This window comes from Chrysemys picta, chromosome 11 (genome assembly GCF_011386835.1).
Source record: "Chrysemys picta bellii isolate R12L10 chromosome 11, ASM1138683v2, whole genome shotgun sequence".
NCBI classification, from domain to species: Eukaryota; Metazoa; Chordata; order Testudines; family Emydidae; genus Chrysemys; species Chrysemys picta.
Window position 1 is genome coordinate 68,692,185 of NC_088801.1, and position 15,004 is coordinate 68,707,188.

The following is a 15,004-nucleotide window of genomic DNA, read 5'->3' on the forward strand; positions in this document are numbered from 1 at the left end:
ATCCTCCTCCTCCTATCCTTCACTAGCTCAGAATCTGCCACCAGCATCTCACGTATGTTTTGCTCACTTTATGAAACAGGAGTGAAAATGCAAGCATGGCAAATTCTTCAAATGGGGCCTTCCCAATGTTGCTGGCTCCAGTTGCTGGCAGCTTGCAGACCCAAAACACAGCTTAGCTGGCTGTATTGGCAAGTGAGACAACTTCTGATAAAGTGTTGTGGGAGGCACACTCAAGTGTTTCCATGGCGCACAAGGAACAAAGGGCTGAAGAGGCTACAGCTGGGAGAGCGCTAGGAAGCCTGGGAGAGGCTGATTTGACTGGGTCTGCACAGTGCACTGTGGGCACGTGAGCGTTGGTGTGAGACTCGGGCCTTGAAATTCTAAATCCAGGGTCACCGTTCAGTGTGGACTATCCAGCACAGGCTTAGACACACTGAGCCTGCAGACTCTAGTCCCACACACCCAGGCTCACATTGCAGTGACAACAGTCAGATGGGGGAGATGGTTACACAACTTGTCTCCTTCAGTAATTTTCCTCTTCACAGAAAGTTTATTTTAAAGCTGACCAACATAAATTCCATTTGAAACAGAAATAATTAGTCTATATTGGGTGTCCATTCTCATATATGCTACTTCTCTCAATCCCATTGGAGTGAGGTTTTACTTCAGCACTGCTTAATCCAAAGGGGCTGAATTACATCAAATAAACTTTTGAGTATTAGTCACCATTTCCTATAATACTGATGCAAAAAAAAAAGGGAAGAAAACCAATATAATCTGCAGCATTACAATATAATTCTGGTTATCACATAATCAGTCTCTTATTCTGTAATAATTAGCATCATGTTTAATTCCATTATCACTAGTAACAACAAACGTATTCAAAGATTACAAAATCTTATCATATGCATTATTTCTCTCTCAATCCTCATTTCCTCCAAATGAGCCCCGTGTAGTGCTCTGTTCTCCACTAACACAGGTGCCTTCCATTTCCGTGAGTTCATCTGTCTCTGGGATATATCTACACTGCAACATAAGCCTGGGCTTGAGCCCAGGTTTAAGCCTAATCCCCCTTGCATCTACACTGCAATTGCGCTAACCCATGGCTCAGACCCAGGACCCTGCAGGGCTGGAGGGCCCAAGCTGGATTTATCCGAGACCCAGGTTCTAGGTCCCGTTGCACTGCAGTGTAGATATGGCCCATTTGACTGGGGTCCCAGGAGTCCGCTGGAAGTATCCCACCTCTCGCACTGAAGATATCTCTCTGGGGGGAGGGAACTCCAGTTATTAGGAAGAGACAGGTATTTGTAATGAGCAATTCAATCATTAGAAACAGATAGCTGGGTTTGCGATGACCAGGAGAACAGCATGGCTTGCAGACTCCTCTGAGTAGTTGCTGCAACAGCTGAGGAAGCTCTTGGAAGGTAAGCGATCTGCTTCTTGTGACCTGCACAGGATGTGCTATGTTTGTCTTTCTTCCACAGTACAGAAGCAACTTTGTCTGTACAAAGTGCAAGCTGGTCTCCATCTTGGAAGAGAAGATGCAAGATCTGGAGAAACAAGTATCAAGCTTGCATAAGAGAAAATGAAGATTTCCTGGACAGACATCAGGATATGCTTCTACGGGCACAACATTCTGAAGAATCAGAGCAGGCTGCACAGCGGGGACAGAAGGACGGTGAAGAAATTTGGCAGCATGTGACCTCCAGAAGAAAGAGGAGCGTCCATGTACCAGCAATGCAGATACAGGTGAGCAACCATTTTCATGTTCTCTCCACAGGTACTAATGCGGAGAGTGGACTAGATGATACATCTAAGGGAAGGGAGCAGAAGGAGACTCCACTGATTGGAAGGCATGAGAAGCATTGTCCTAGGGATGGGTGTTACATGACCACCACTCCCAAGAGAAGGAGGTGGGTGGTGGTGGTCAGGGACTCCCTCCCAGTCATCTATCTGCCACCCCAACTGGGAAAACCGAGAGGTGTGCTGCTTGCCAGGAGCTAGGATTCACGATGTGACAGAGAGACTGCTGAGACTCATCAAGCCCTCGGATCGCTACCCCTTCCTGCTTCTCCACGTGGGCACCAATGATACTGCCAAGAATGACCTTGAGCGGATCACTGCAGACTACGTGGCTCTGGGAAGAAGGATAAAGGAGTTTGAGGTGCGAGTGGTGGTCTCATTCACCCTCCCTGTGGAAGGAAAAGGCCTGGGTAGAGACAGTTGAATTGTGGAAATCAATGAATGGCTACGCAGGTGGTGTTGGAGAGAAGGCTTTGGATTCTTTGACCATGGGATGGTGTTCCAAGAAGAAGGAGTGCTAGGCAGAGACAGGCTCCACTTAATGAAGAGACGGAAGAGCATCTTCACAAGCAGGCTGGCTAACCTAGTGAGGAGGGCTTGAAACTAGGTTCACTGGGGGAAGAAGACCAAAACCCTGAGGTAAGTGGGGAAGTGGAATGCTGGGAGGAAGCACAAGCATGAGAGCGCAATCGGGGAGGACTCCTGCCTCATATTGAGGAAGCAGGATGATCAGCAAGTTATCTTAAGTGCCTACACACAAATGCAAGAAGCCTGGGAAACAAGCAGGGAGAACTGGAAGTCCTGGCACAGTCAAGGAATTATGATGTGATTGGAATAACAGAGACCTGGTGGGATAAATCACATGACTGGAGTACTGTCATGGATGGATATAAACTGTTCAGGAAGGGCAGAAAAGGTGGAGGAGTTGCATTGTATGTAAGAGAGCAGTATGACTGCTCAGAGCTCCAGTATGAAACTGAAAAAAAACCCTGAGAGTCTCTGGATTAAGTTTAGAAGTGTGAGCAACAAGGGTGATGTCATGGATGGAGTCTGCTATAGACCACCAGACCAGGGGGATGAGGTGGACGAGGCTTTCTTCCAGCAACTAACAGAAGTTACTAGATCACAGGCCCTGGTTCTCAAGGGGACTTCAATCACCCTGATATCTGCTTGCAGAGCAATACAGCGGTGTACAGACAATCCAGGAAGTTTTTGGAAAGTGTAGGGGACAATTTCCTGGTGCAAGAGCTGGAGGAACCAACTAGGGGCAGAGCTCTTCTTGACCTGCTGCTCCCAAACAGGGAAGAATTAGTAGGGGAAGAAAAGTGGATGGGAACCTGGGACATAGGTGCCAACTCCGTGGGTGCTCCGGGGCTGGAGCACCCACGGAAAAAAATTGGTGGGTGCTCAGCATCCACCGGCAGCTCCCCGTGGCCCGGCCCCAACCCCCTGCTCCAGCTCACTTCCGCCTCCTCCGCGAGCACGCCACCACATCCTGCTTCTCCCCCGTCCCTCCCAGAGCTTGCACTGTGAAACAGCTGATTCGTGGGGCAGGGAGGGATGGGGGAGGAGGGGAAACGCAGCATGCTGGGGGAAGAGGCGGGGCCGAGGTGGGGATTTGGGAAAGGGATCCAATAGGGGCAGGGAGGGGGCGGAGTTAGGGCAGGGACTTTGGGGATGGGGTTGGAATGGGGGCGGGGATGGGGATGGGGTGGAGTTGGGGCGGGGAAAGGGGCGCAGGCACCCACCAGTGCAGGAGAAAGTTGTCGCCTATGACCTGGGAGGCAGTGATCATGAGATGATCGAGTTCAGGATGCTGAAAGGAAGAAAGGAGAGCAGCAAAATACAGACCCTGGACTTCAGAAAAGCAGACTTTGACTCCCTCAGGGAACTGATGGGCAGGATCCCCTGGGAGAATAACATGAGGGGCAAAGGAGTCCAGGAGAGCTGGCTGTATTTTAAAGAATCCTTTTTGAGGTTGCAGGAACAAACCATCCTGATGTGTAGAAAGAATAGTAAATATGACAGGCGACCAGCTTGGCTTAACAGTGAAATCCTTGCTGATCTTAAACACAAAAAGAAGCTTACAAGAAGTGGAAGATTGGACAAATGACCAGGGAGGAGTATAAAAATATTGCTCAGGCATGCAGGAGTGAAATCAGGAAGGCCAACTCACACTTGGAGTTGCAGCTAGCAAGAGATGTTAAGAGTAACAAGAAGGGTTTCTTCACGTATGTTAGCAACAAGAAAGGAAAGTGTGGGCCCCTTACTGAATGAGGGAGGCAACCTAGTGACAGAGGATGTGGAAAAAGCTAATGTACTCAATGCTTTTTTTTGCCTCTGTCTTCACCAACAAGGTCAGCTCCCAGACTACTGCACTGGGCAGCAGAGCATGGGGAGAAGGTGACCAGCCCTCTGTAGAGAAAAATGGTTCGGGACTATTTAGAAAAGTTGGACGAGCATAAGTCCATGGGGCTGGATGCGCTGCATCCAAGGTTGCTAAAGGAGTTAGCGGATGTGATTGCAGAGCTGTTGGCCATTATCTTTGAAAACTTATGGCGATTGGGGGAGGTCCCGGATGACTGGAAAAAGGCTAATGTAGTGCCCATCTTTAAAAAAGGGAAAGAGGATTCGGGGAACTACAGGCCAGCCATCCTCACCTCAGTTCCTGGAAAAATCATGGAGCAGGTCCTCAAGGAATCAATTCTGATGCACTTAGAGAAGAGGAAAGTGATCAGGAACAGTCAGCATGGATTCACCAAGGACAAGCCATATCTGACTAACCTAATTGCCTTCTATGATGAGATAACTGGCTCTGTGGATGAGGGGAAAGCAGTGGATGTGTTATTCCTTGACTTCAGCAAAGCTTTTGATATGGTCTCCCACCGTATTCTTGCCGGCAAGTTAAAGTATGGGCTGGATGAATGGACTATAAGGTGGAGAGAAAGCTGGCTAGATCGTCAGGCTCAACGGGTAGTGATCAAGTGATCAAGTGTCTAGTTGGCAGCTGATATCAACCGGAGTGCCCCAAGGGTCGGTCCTGGGTCCGGTTTTGTTCAATATCTTCATTAATGATCTGGAGGATGGTGTGGACTGCACCCTCAGCAAGCTTGCAGATGACACTAAACTGGGAGGAGTGGTAGATATGCTAGAGGGTAGGGATCGGATACAGAGGGACCTAGACAAATTAGAGGATTGGGCCAAAAGAAATCTGATGAGGTTCAACAAGGACAAGTGCAGAGTCCTGCACTTAGGACGGAAGAATCCCATGCACTGCTACAGACTAGGGACCAAATGGCTAGGCAGCAGTTCTGCAGAAAAGGACCTAGGGGTTACAGTGGTCGAGAAGCTGGATATGAGTCAACAGTGTGCCGTTGTTGCCAAGAAGGCTAACGGCATTTTGGGCTGTATAAGTAGGGACATTGCCAGCAGATTGAGGGACGTGATCATTCCCCTCTATTCGGCATTGGTGAGGGCTCATCTGGAGTACTGTGTCCAGTTTTGGGCCCTACAAGAAGGATGTGGAAAAATTGGAAAGAGTCCAGCGGAGGGCAACAAAAATGATTAGGGGTCTGGAGCACATGACTTATGAGGAGAGGCTGAGGGAACTGGGATTGTTTAGTCTCCAGAAGAGAAGAATGAGGGAAGATTTGATAGCTGCTTCAACTACCTGAAAGGGGGTTCCAAAGAGGATGGATCTAGACTGTTCTCAGTGGTACCAGATGACAGAACAAGGACTAATGGTCTCAAGTTGCAGCGGGGAAGGTTTAGGTTGGATATTAGGAAAAACTTTTTCACTAGGAGGGTGGTGAAGCACTGGAATGGGTTACCTAGGGGGGTGGTGGAATCTCCTTCCTTAGAGGTTTTTAAGGTCAGGCTTGACGAAGCCCTGGCTGGGATGATTTAGTTGGGGATTGGTCCTGCTTTGAGCAGGGGATTGGACTAGATGACCTCCTGAGGTCCCTTCCAACCCTGATATTCTATGATTCTATGGTGACTTGCCTAGACAGACTTATGTGTAATGCTGGGGAGGGGTATAGGTACCAATGACATAGGGAAGGATAGGAGAGAGGTCTTGGAGGCCAAATTTAGGCTGCTAGGTAAGTGATTGAAGTCCAGGATTTCCATGGTAGCATTCTCTGAAATGCTTCCAGTTCCACGCGCAGGGCCAGTTAGACAGGCAGAACTGTAGGGTCTCAATGTGTGGATGAGATGATGGTCTAGGGAGGAGGGGTTTAGATTTATTAGGAACTAAGGAAATCTTTGGGAAAGGGGGAGCCTATACAGGAAGGATGGGCTCCACCTAAACCAAAATTGAATCAGATTGCTGGCACTTAAAATTAAAAAGGACGTAGAGCAGTTTTTAAACTAAGGGCTGGGGGAAAGCCGACAGGTGCAGAGGAGCACGTGGTTTGGACAGAGACATCCCTTAGGGGAGGATCTACTAATGGAGATTCTCTATGTCCTAGTGAGGAGGAGAGGATGGAAGATAAAATATAGATAGGATCTGGTGAGAAAGTCAAATGAAAAAAAGTCCCATTCAATTACATCATGTAATGGCAGACAGCTGAAAAGTGACAAGTTTTTAAAGTGCTTATATACCAATGCTAGGATACTAAATAATAAGATGGGTGAACTAGAATGCCTCATATTAAATTAGGATATTGATATAATAGGCATCACAGAAACTTGGTGGAATGAGGATAATCAATGGGACACAATAATACCAGGATACAAAGTATATTGGAAGGACAGAACAGGTTGTGCTGGTGGGGGAGTGGCTCTATATGTGAAAGAAGGCATAGAATCAAATGAAGTAAAAATCTTAAATAAACCAAACTGTACCATAGAATCTCTCTGGATAGTAATTCCATACTGTAATAATAAGAATAGAGCAGTAGGGATATATTATCGACCACCTGACCAGGATAGTGATAGTGCCTGTGAATGAGAGAGGCTATACAAATAAACTCAATAATAATGGGGGATTTCAACTATCGCCATATTGACTGGGTACATGCCACCTCAGGATGCAGGATGGGATAACGTTTCTTGATACCTTAAATGACTGCTTCTTGGAGGAGCTAGTCCTGGAACCTACAAGAGGAGAGGCAATTCTTGATTTAGTCCTAAATGGAGCACAGGATCTGGTCCAAGAGGGGAATATAGCTGGACTGCTTGGTAATAGTGACCATAATATAATTAAAACACCACAGCAGCCCAGCACTGTAGCATTTAATTTCAGAAAGGGGGACTACACAAAATGAGGAAGTTAGTTAAACAAAAATTAAAAGATACCACGCAAAAAGTGAAATCCCTGCAAGCTGCATGGAAACTTTTGAAAGACACCATAATAGAGGCTCAATTTAAAGGTACACCCCAAATTAAAAAAAATATAAGAGAACCCAAAAAATGCCACCATGGCTAAACAACAAAGTAAAAGAAGCAGTGAGAGGCAAAAAGGCATCCTTTAAAAAGTGGAAGTTAAATCCTTGTGAGGAAAATAGAAAGGAGCATAAACTCTGGCAAATAAAGTGTAAAAATTAGAACCATCAAGCAGTGTTAAACATTAATAGAAAACCATTTATTTAAATATTTTTGGATGTTTTCAACATTTTCAAATATATTGATTTCAATTACAACACAGAATACAAAGTGTACAGTGCTCACTTTATATTTATTTTTGATTACAAATATTTGCACTGTAAAAAAACAAAAAAGGAATTTTTCAATTCACCTAATACAAGTATTGTAATGCAATCACTTTATCATGAAAGTTGAACTTAAAAAAAAACCTGCATTCAAAAATAAAACAATGTAAAATTTTAGAGGCTGCAAGTCCACTCTGTCCTACTTCTTGTTCACCCAATTGCTCAGACGAACAAGTTTGTTTATGTTTGCAGCAGATAAACATTTCTTGTTTACAATTTCACCCAAATGTGAGAACAGGCACTGTTGTAGCTGGCATCACAAGATATTTACATGCCAGATGCACTAAAGATTCATATGTTCCTTCATGCTTCAACCACCATTCCAGGGTCCATGGGTCCATGGTGATGATGGGTTTTGCACGATAACAATCCAAAGCAGTACGGAGCGATGCATGTTCATTTTCATTATCTGAATCAGATGCCACCAGCAGAAGGTTGTTTTTCTTTTTTGGTGGTTCGGGTTCTGTAGTTTCCGCATCAGAATGTTGCTCTTTTAAGACTTCTGTTTAGCATATCTGGCAAGTAAATACCTTGAAATGCCAGCTACAAAAGTGCCAAGCAAATGCCTGTTCTCACTTTCTGGTGACGTAAATAAGAAATAAGAAGAGGGCAGCATTATCTCCTGCAAATGAAAACAAACTTTGTTTGTCTCTTAGTGATTGGCTAAAAAACGAAACAGGACTGAGTGGAGTTGTAGGTTCTGAAGTTTTATATTGTTTTGTTTTTGAGTGCAGTTATGTAACAAAAAAAATCTGCATTTGTAAGTTGCAGTTTCATGACAGAGGTTGCACTACAGTACTTGTATGAGGTGAATTGAAAAATACTATTTCTTTTATCATTTTTACAATGAAAATATTTATAATCAAAAATATACACTTTGATTTCAGTTACAACATAGAATACAATATATATAAAAATGTAGAAAAACATCCAAAATAGTTTATAAATTTCAATTGGTATTCTATTGTTTAACAGTGCGATTAAAACTGCGATTAATCACGATTAATTTTTTTTAATCGCAATTAATTTTTTGAGTTAATCGCATGAGTTAACTGCGATTAATCGACAGCCCTAGCATTAATCTAGTCTCTTCTGACTACCAATCTGTTAGCACACTATAAGAGAGCATCCTGGGTTTGCAAAAGAGAGCTAACCGATCAGGCCTCTGGCAAAATGAGTGGCTTCCTGGTAACATGCATGGTGGGCAGTAAAGTTTTCCCACAGTGCATCATGGTCCTAGAGCTAGAGCAACCACATTTTTGGGCGGGGGACATTAGGATATGGTTACGTTGACTCAGGTCTGTTGTGTGGACTCCAGAACCCTAGGTTCCAGCATGGGTTAGAAAAGTCTTAACATAACGTTAAAATGCAATGCTGACACTCAAGCCCAGGGTTTCTTCACACAGGTCATAGGATTCAAATCCCACTAAGCTGGGGTTACATTGCAATGTAGACATACCCACCATCTTCTGCTGTAAGCGTTGATGGAAGAGGTCTCACACTAGGAGGAAAGATTTGCATAATGAGAAAATCACATGTATTCTATTTTCACATTTTCTAATCTGTCAGAGTAGCAAAAGATGATGCAAATGCATAAAACACAAGAGCAAAGCTAAGAGACAAAAGCATAGAATCAGGACTCAACATTCCGGTATCCTGCAGTTTGAACTTGGGAGTCTGACACATTCATTCCTTTACTGAGCATCATCACGTGCACAGCATGAAAGTTCTTCTTGTCCAAAAAGGCCGTCAGATGGGGATCCAGGGAGAAGGAATGTCCTCTGAAGGCATCAACTGTTTCTCTCTTTGCCTCATGAAATTTTGGATGCAAAAGGCAAAAGACAATTGCTCCCAATTTAACCATGGCATCCCTTGGCACCAGAATGAATGCCACTGAACTAAGGAGCAGTGTTCCAAAAATAAATAGTTTAGCTGGGCCATGGGTCATCACAGTTTCCATCTCTGGGGTGAAAATCAACCAATGGGTACCTGCTATTTCTACCTGAGTTTTTGTATAATCCTTGGCCTTGGTTGGGGTAACTTGACACTTTTCTGTGGTAGGATCCTTACCAAACTACACCAAATGTCAGTAATGTTAGTGAGGAATAGCTTCCCCAAACATGCCCAGTTTATTTCTTTAACCTGGTGGCACAGATCTAAGCGAGGGACTAGATCCAGGCCTGGGTTAGAATCCCCGTTACCCATTAAAGGTTGGGTATTTATTAAAAACAGGTATAATTCTGCAGCTGTCTCACATTCAACACTGAGTTCATTTTATACACATTTGCAGCATCTACAAGGGGTGAACTCATCAAAAATGTCACTTCCATTTTCTCCATCTTTACAGAGATAGGGATTGGGCTTCCCAAATAGTAGTCAGTGTGCACCTGATTCGGAAGGAAATGTCTTTAACAGTAACCTCGTGCAGAGCTTCGATCGCAATTGGTTTGGGATCCATAAATCCAGTCGGCTTTTTGCTGAGTTCCAAATTACTGACTGGGGAATACACTTCCCAGATCATCTGAAACAATATTGCCATAACCAACTGAATAACAGCTTGATGACCAAACTAAATTAAAACCCACAATGCTTCATAACATTAGCTGACCAAACTGGACCAGAGGGATTTGCAACTGGGCTATTGAGTGAATTGAATCAGTATTCTCTTCAGCTAAACTACAGTGGAAAAACACAGCTTGTGAAATCGTGGCAGAGCTGTTGCAATGACAGCTACCATGTAAGAATGGAATTTTACTGAAACCTGATTTCTACCATGGAACTATTATTCAGGGATGTAAATTGTTTTATTACAAACTACCAATTTGTCTGGGATAAGGTATATTGGGAAATCAGTTCTTATAAGTAAAAGGTTAAAAGTGTGATAACTGATAAAAATATAATTAATTATTGTAACAACTATAAGTAGAAAAGTGGTACTATATAATCAAAATAAGAAAGTAGTCAATAGTGAGTTTATAAAGTATGTTATATTTGAAGTCGTTTATATTCATGTTACATTCTCTGTAACTATTACTAGGGGCCTACCAAATTCATGGTCCATTTTGGTCAATTTCACAGTCATAGGATTTTAAAAATCATAAATTTCATGATTTCAGATATTTAAATCTGAAATTTCAGGGTGTTGTAACTGTAGAGGTCCTGACCCAAAAAGGAGTTGTGGGGGAGGTCGCAAAGTTATTGTAGGGGGGATTGTGGTACTGCTATCCTTACTTCTGTGCTGCTGTTGGCAGTGGTGCTGCCTTTAAGAGCTGGACAGCTGGAGAGCGGTGGCAGGAGCCCAGCTCTGAAAGCAGAGCCACTGCCAGCAGCAGCGCATAGTAAGGATAGCATGTTATGGTATTGCCACCCTTTCTTCTGCACTGTTGCCTTCATATCTGGGACCTTGGTCAGCAGCCGCGACTCTCCGGCCATGCAGAAGTAAGGGTGGCAATACCGCCACCCCCCTAAAATAACCTTGTGACCCCCCCCAACACCCTTTTGGGTCAGGGCCCCCAGTTTGAGAAACACTGGTCTGTATAGTAAAGGATAAAAACAAACAAAAGACTAGGATTCATGGGCAAAAACCAGATTTCACTGGCTGTGACACATTTTTCATGGGTAGGGCCCTATGTATTACCATACAGTAGATGCTGTGACCTTTGTAAGAACTCCTCCTTAGTATCTGTGCTGGAGAATACAAGCTTAGCAAAAACTAAGATACAAGAAGCTTGTAAGATACACTTAAATACAATAGCTTCTTGGTGTTGTGCTATCCCTGGCTACTACAATATAGATGGAATTAGGAGAGAAAGAAAGTCTGTAACTTCTATAGTGTTAGCCAATATTAATAGTATATACACTGCTAATATTATATATAATATCACATGTTTCTTGAATTGTCCTCATGTTAAGATCTTCCAAAATGCTTTTTTATCTAAGTTAAACAACGAGATAGCTGAAGTATTTTCATTTCAGGGGTAGGCACAAATATAGCAGAAAAAGAGAGAATACTACGCTTGGAATGTTCAAGTCAAAATTCTTGTCTTGTGTACATGCCTCTCTGTTTTTGTTCAATGTGTAAGTTCTACATAATTGTCAAAATGTAAAATATATGCCATGTTGAAAATTACAATATATCCCTCACATAGAAAGTGCAACAATCACTGCCTATGAAAAACATGCCACAGAAAACAGAGAAGAAAGATGTATCCGATAAAATGATATGGGGAAAATTGTGAAACTCCCCCCCAGATAGGTACAATTAGAGAAGGGATAAGCACAGGATCTTTGAGACAGTGTGAGCTCTGCAATCTGGTCTTCCAGAGGGATTGGTAACCTAGGCACTCTTCCTTTTTGTATTATGATGTATTAATCTTTGACTAATAATCCTTAATTAATACATTGATTAAGCCTAGTCATTGGACATCTCTTGTTATAAATTTATATTGCATCCACAACAAGTATGCTCGTGTCCAGTTACTTGAGTTAGTTGCACAATTTGTGGTATGCTGTTGTTCCCACTTCAAAGTAGAAATTTTAAAACACTACTGTTTCCTTGGTACCGTGCCCAGTAACTTGGAGCATTCTCTCCCAATGACTGAACTGCATTTGAACTTCCTCCCTGTCATCATGAGGGGTGAGGAGCAGCCACAAATAAAAGAAATTCTGTTGTACCAAATGGTCATCTGTCTCAAAATCCTCAGTAAATCAGAGGTAAATTCTGTCAAACAAATGTAATATCTAATTGTGAGACCAAACCATCTTCAGGAAAGAGGAAAAACTCACAATACAGAGGGCTTTAAAACACCTTCAGTTTCATATAAAATGAATTTCCAGAGCAGGTTATATCTGATAAATCAAAACAGATTCTCCCATTGCATTCTCCTCTGGTCCATTCAAACTTTCTTCACCCAGTGCCACCTCATTATTAATGTCACTGGGTGACAAAAGATTTAAGCTTCATCACAAGAGGGAAATGCAGCTGACTTTCCCATCTGCAAACAATCCCCAGGAAAAAGCCCAGAAGCAGCTTTGCCAATAGATGGAAGCAGAAATGAAAGCACAGAATGACTACTCTGTGTTTGGAATCCATCAAATCCCCCTTCCAGGCCTGTGACACTTTCATCTCTAGCCCCAGTGAATCTGATTTAGGATCAAAGCGTGACACCTAAGCACAGGGTGAACACAGAACATGGCATCACATGACACACTGGGAGGTGCAGGGGTAGAAGGTGGGGAGGATAAATGCTATTGTGCCTTACACAGAAGCTAATGCTGCTGGGCTGAGGGGTGATTGTGACAGTGATGGGGAAGGAGGGAATCCCTTTGACACACCCCATCTCCTTTAGGTATCACAGAGACTGAAATTACACATTTCACCCCACCCCACCCCGCTCCTTGTTCTATTTCAATCTATTTTAATTGAGGAAAATGGTAGAAAAAATACTTCTGTCCAGCATAACCCTGAGCAAGGTGAGAACAACAGGAATTGAGACAATCTGTCCCCAAGGGGGAACACGGTGACTAACAATCACTTTGTAATGGGGGAATGGTATCAACGTGATCCTTGGGGTTTGTCTAGACTAGGAAAAATGATGGAGGTGAGCTCAGGTCAAGGGGAAAGCTAACTCCAGCCACTGTACCCGGGTTATGTCTGCACTGCAAATGTACTTTTGTTGTTACAAGAAGATCGCTAAACTGAGCAGCTACCTCCATGTAGAATCCCAGTGGAGACAAGGCACAGGTAGCTTTTACCTCAGTGTAGCTAGTCAAGGTCAACCCATCTCCCCCACCTGGCGCTGATGGATATTTCTGGGAGGAGGAAGACACTCCCAAAGACAAAGGAGTTGATATAAAGGATCATGAAAATCACCCCAAAGAAGGGGAAGGTGCAAAATAGAGGCAGGCAACTCATGTGGAGCTGAGACACCACACTGAAGAAAATGGTGCAAACTATGTGGGAATTCGCTAATGTATTTTACAAAAAATCTTTGGCCAGCCCTAGTCAAGACATTTATGGCATTACTCGCCTATGTGGATTCTCTTATGTTTGATAAAAGTTGAGCTCTGACTAAAACTCTTCCCGCACTCAGGGCACTTGAAGGGTCTCTCTCCTGTGTGGATTCTCTGATGTGTGATGAGGGTTGAGCTCTGACTAAAGCTTTTCCCGCACTCAGAGCATGTGTAGGGTGTCTCTCCAGTGTGGACTCTCTGATGTGTGATCAGATTTGAGTTCCGACTGAAGCTTTTCCCACACTCAGAGCACGTGTAGGGTTTCTCTCCTGTGTGGATTCTCCGATGTGTGATGAGGTGTGAGCTCCGGTTGAAGCTTTTCCCGCACTCAGGGCATGTGTAGTTTGTCACTCCTCTATGGATTCGCTGATGACTAATAAGGGCTGAGCTCCGACTGAAGCTTTTCCCACACTCAGAGCATGAGCAGAGTGTCTTCCCTACATGGATTCTCTGATGTGTGATGAGGTTTGAGCTTCGACAGAAGCTTTTCCCGCACTCAGAACATGTGTAGGGTCGCTCTCCCGTGTGGATTCTCTGATGTGTGATGAGGTGTGAGCTCTGGCTGAAGCTTTTCCCGCACTCAAGGCAGGTGTAGGGTGTCTCTCCAGTGTGGATTCTCCGATGTGTGATCAGGTTTGAGCTGTGGTTGAAGCTTTTCCCACACTCAGGGCATGTGTAGGGTTTCTCCCCTGTGTGGATTATCCAATGCCTAATAAGGTCTGAACTCTCACTGAAGGTTTTCTTGCACTCGGCGCACGAATAGGGTGTCTCACCCGTGTGGATTCTCTGATGTGTGATAAGGGCTGAACTCCGACAGAAATTTCTCCCACACTCAGAGCATGTGTAGGGTGTCTCTCCTGTGTGGATTCTTCGATGTTTGATGAGATTTGAACTGTGATTGAAGCTTTTCCCACATTCAGGGCATGTGTAAGGCATCTCTCCAGTGTGGATTCTCTGATGTGTGATAAGGGCTGAGCCATGACTGAAGCTTTTCCCACATTCAGGGCATATGTACGGCCTCTCTCCAGTGTGAACTCTGTAATGTGTGATGAGGGTTGAGCTCTGACTAAAGCTTTTCCCACACTCAGAGCATGTGTAAGGTCTCTTTCCCATATTAATTCTTTCATGTCGAATAAGGTCTGAGCCACTACTGAAGCTTTTCTCTGGCCTATGCTGATTCTCACAGGCTTTTGCCTCTCCACAGCTCCCAGAAACTTTCTCTTTGCATCTTCCTGCTAATGTCCCATGTGGTTCCAGTTGCTCAGCATCTTCCTGCTGGGAATACTCATTGTTCTCACTCACCATCCCATCTCCTGGAAGGACAGAGAGAGAATCCAGACATATGTCACTCCCTGTGCTGGGGAGAAAGGAAACGTCAGAGAAAGGAATGGGAAAAGGTGGGAACAAACTCAAATAAGTCTGGAGAGATCAAACAAAACAGAATTTAATTTCCGCCATTCTTTCCCCTCCACTCCCCA

The 15,004-nt window shown here is 44.0% G+C and overlaps 1 protein-coding gene across 12 annotated transcripts in view; it reads right to left on the bottom strand.

The window, feature by feature from the left end:
• Positions 1-833: 833 nt before the first annotated feature.
• LOC101953687 (zinc finger protein 271-like) overlaps positions 834-15,004 on the bottom strand; it is an 85,599-nt gene continuing 71,428 nt past the window's right edge. For 4 of the 12 annotated variants that reach the window (XM_065561117.1, XM_065561116.1, XM_065561120.1 and 1 more), the window contains one exon: positions 834-14,878. In XM_065561117.1, the coding sequence (XP_065417189.1) occupies positions 13,536-14,878 (1,343 nt within the window). In that variant the 3' untranslated portion in view covers positions 834-13,535. Of the gene's footprint in view, positions 14,884-15,004 lie in introns of all 12 variants that reach the window. The other 8 variants (XM_065561121.1, XM_065561119.1, XM_008176465.3 and 5 more) reach the window with 5 other exon arrangements.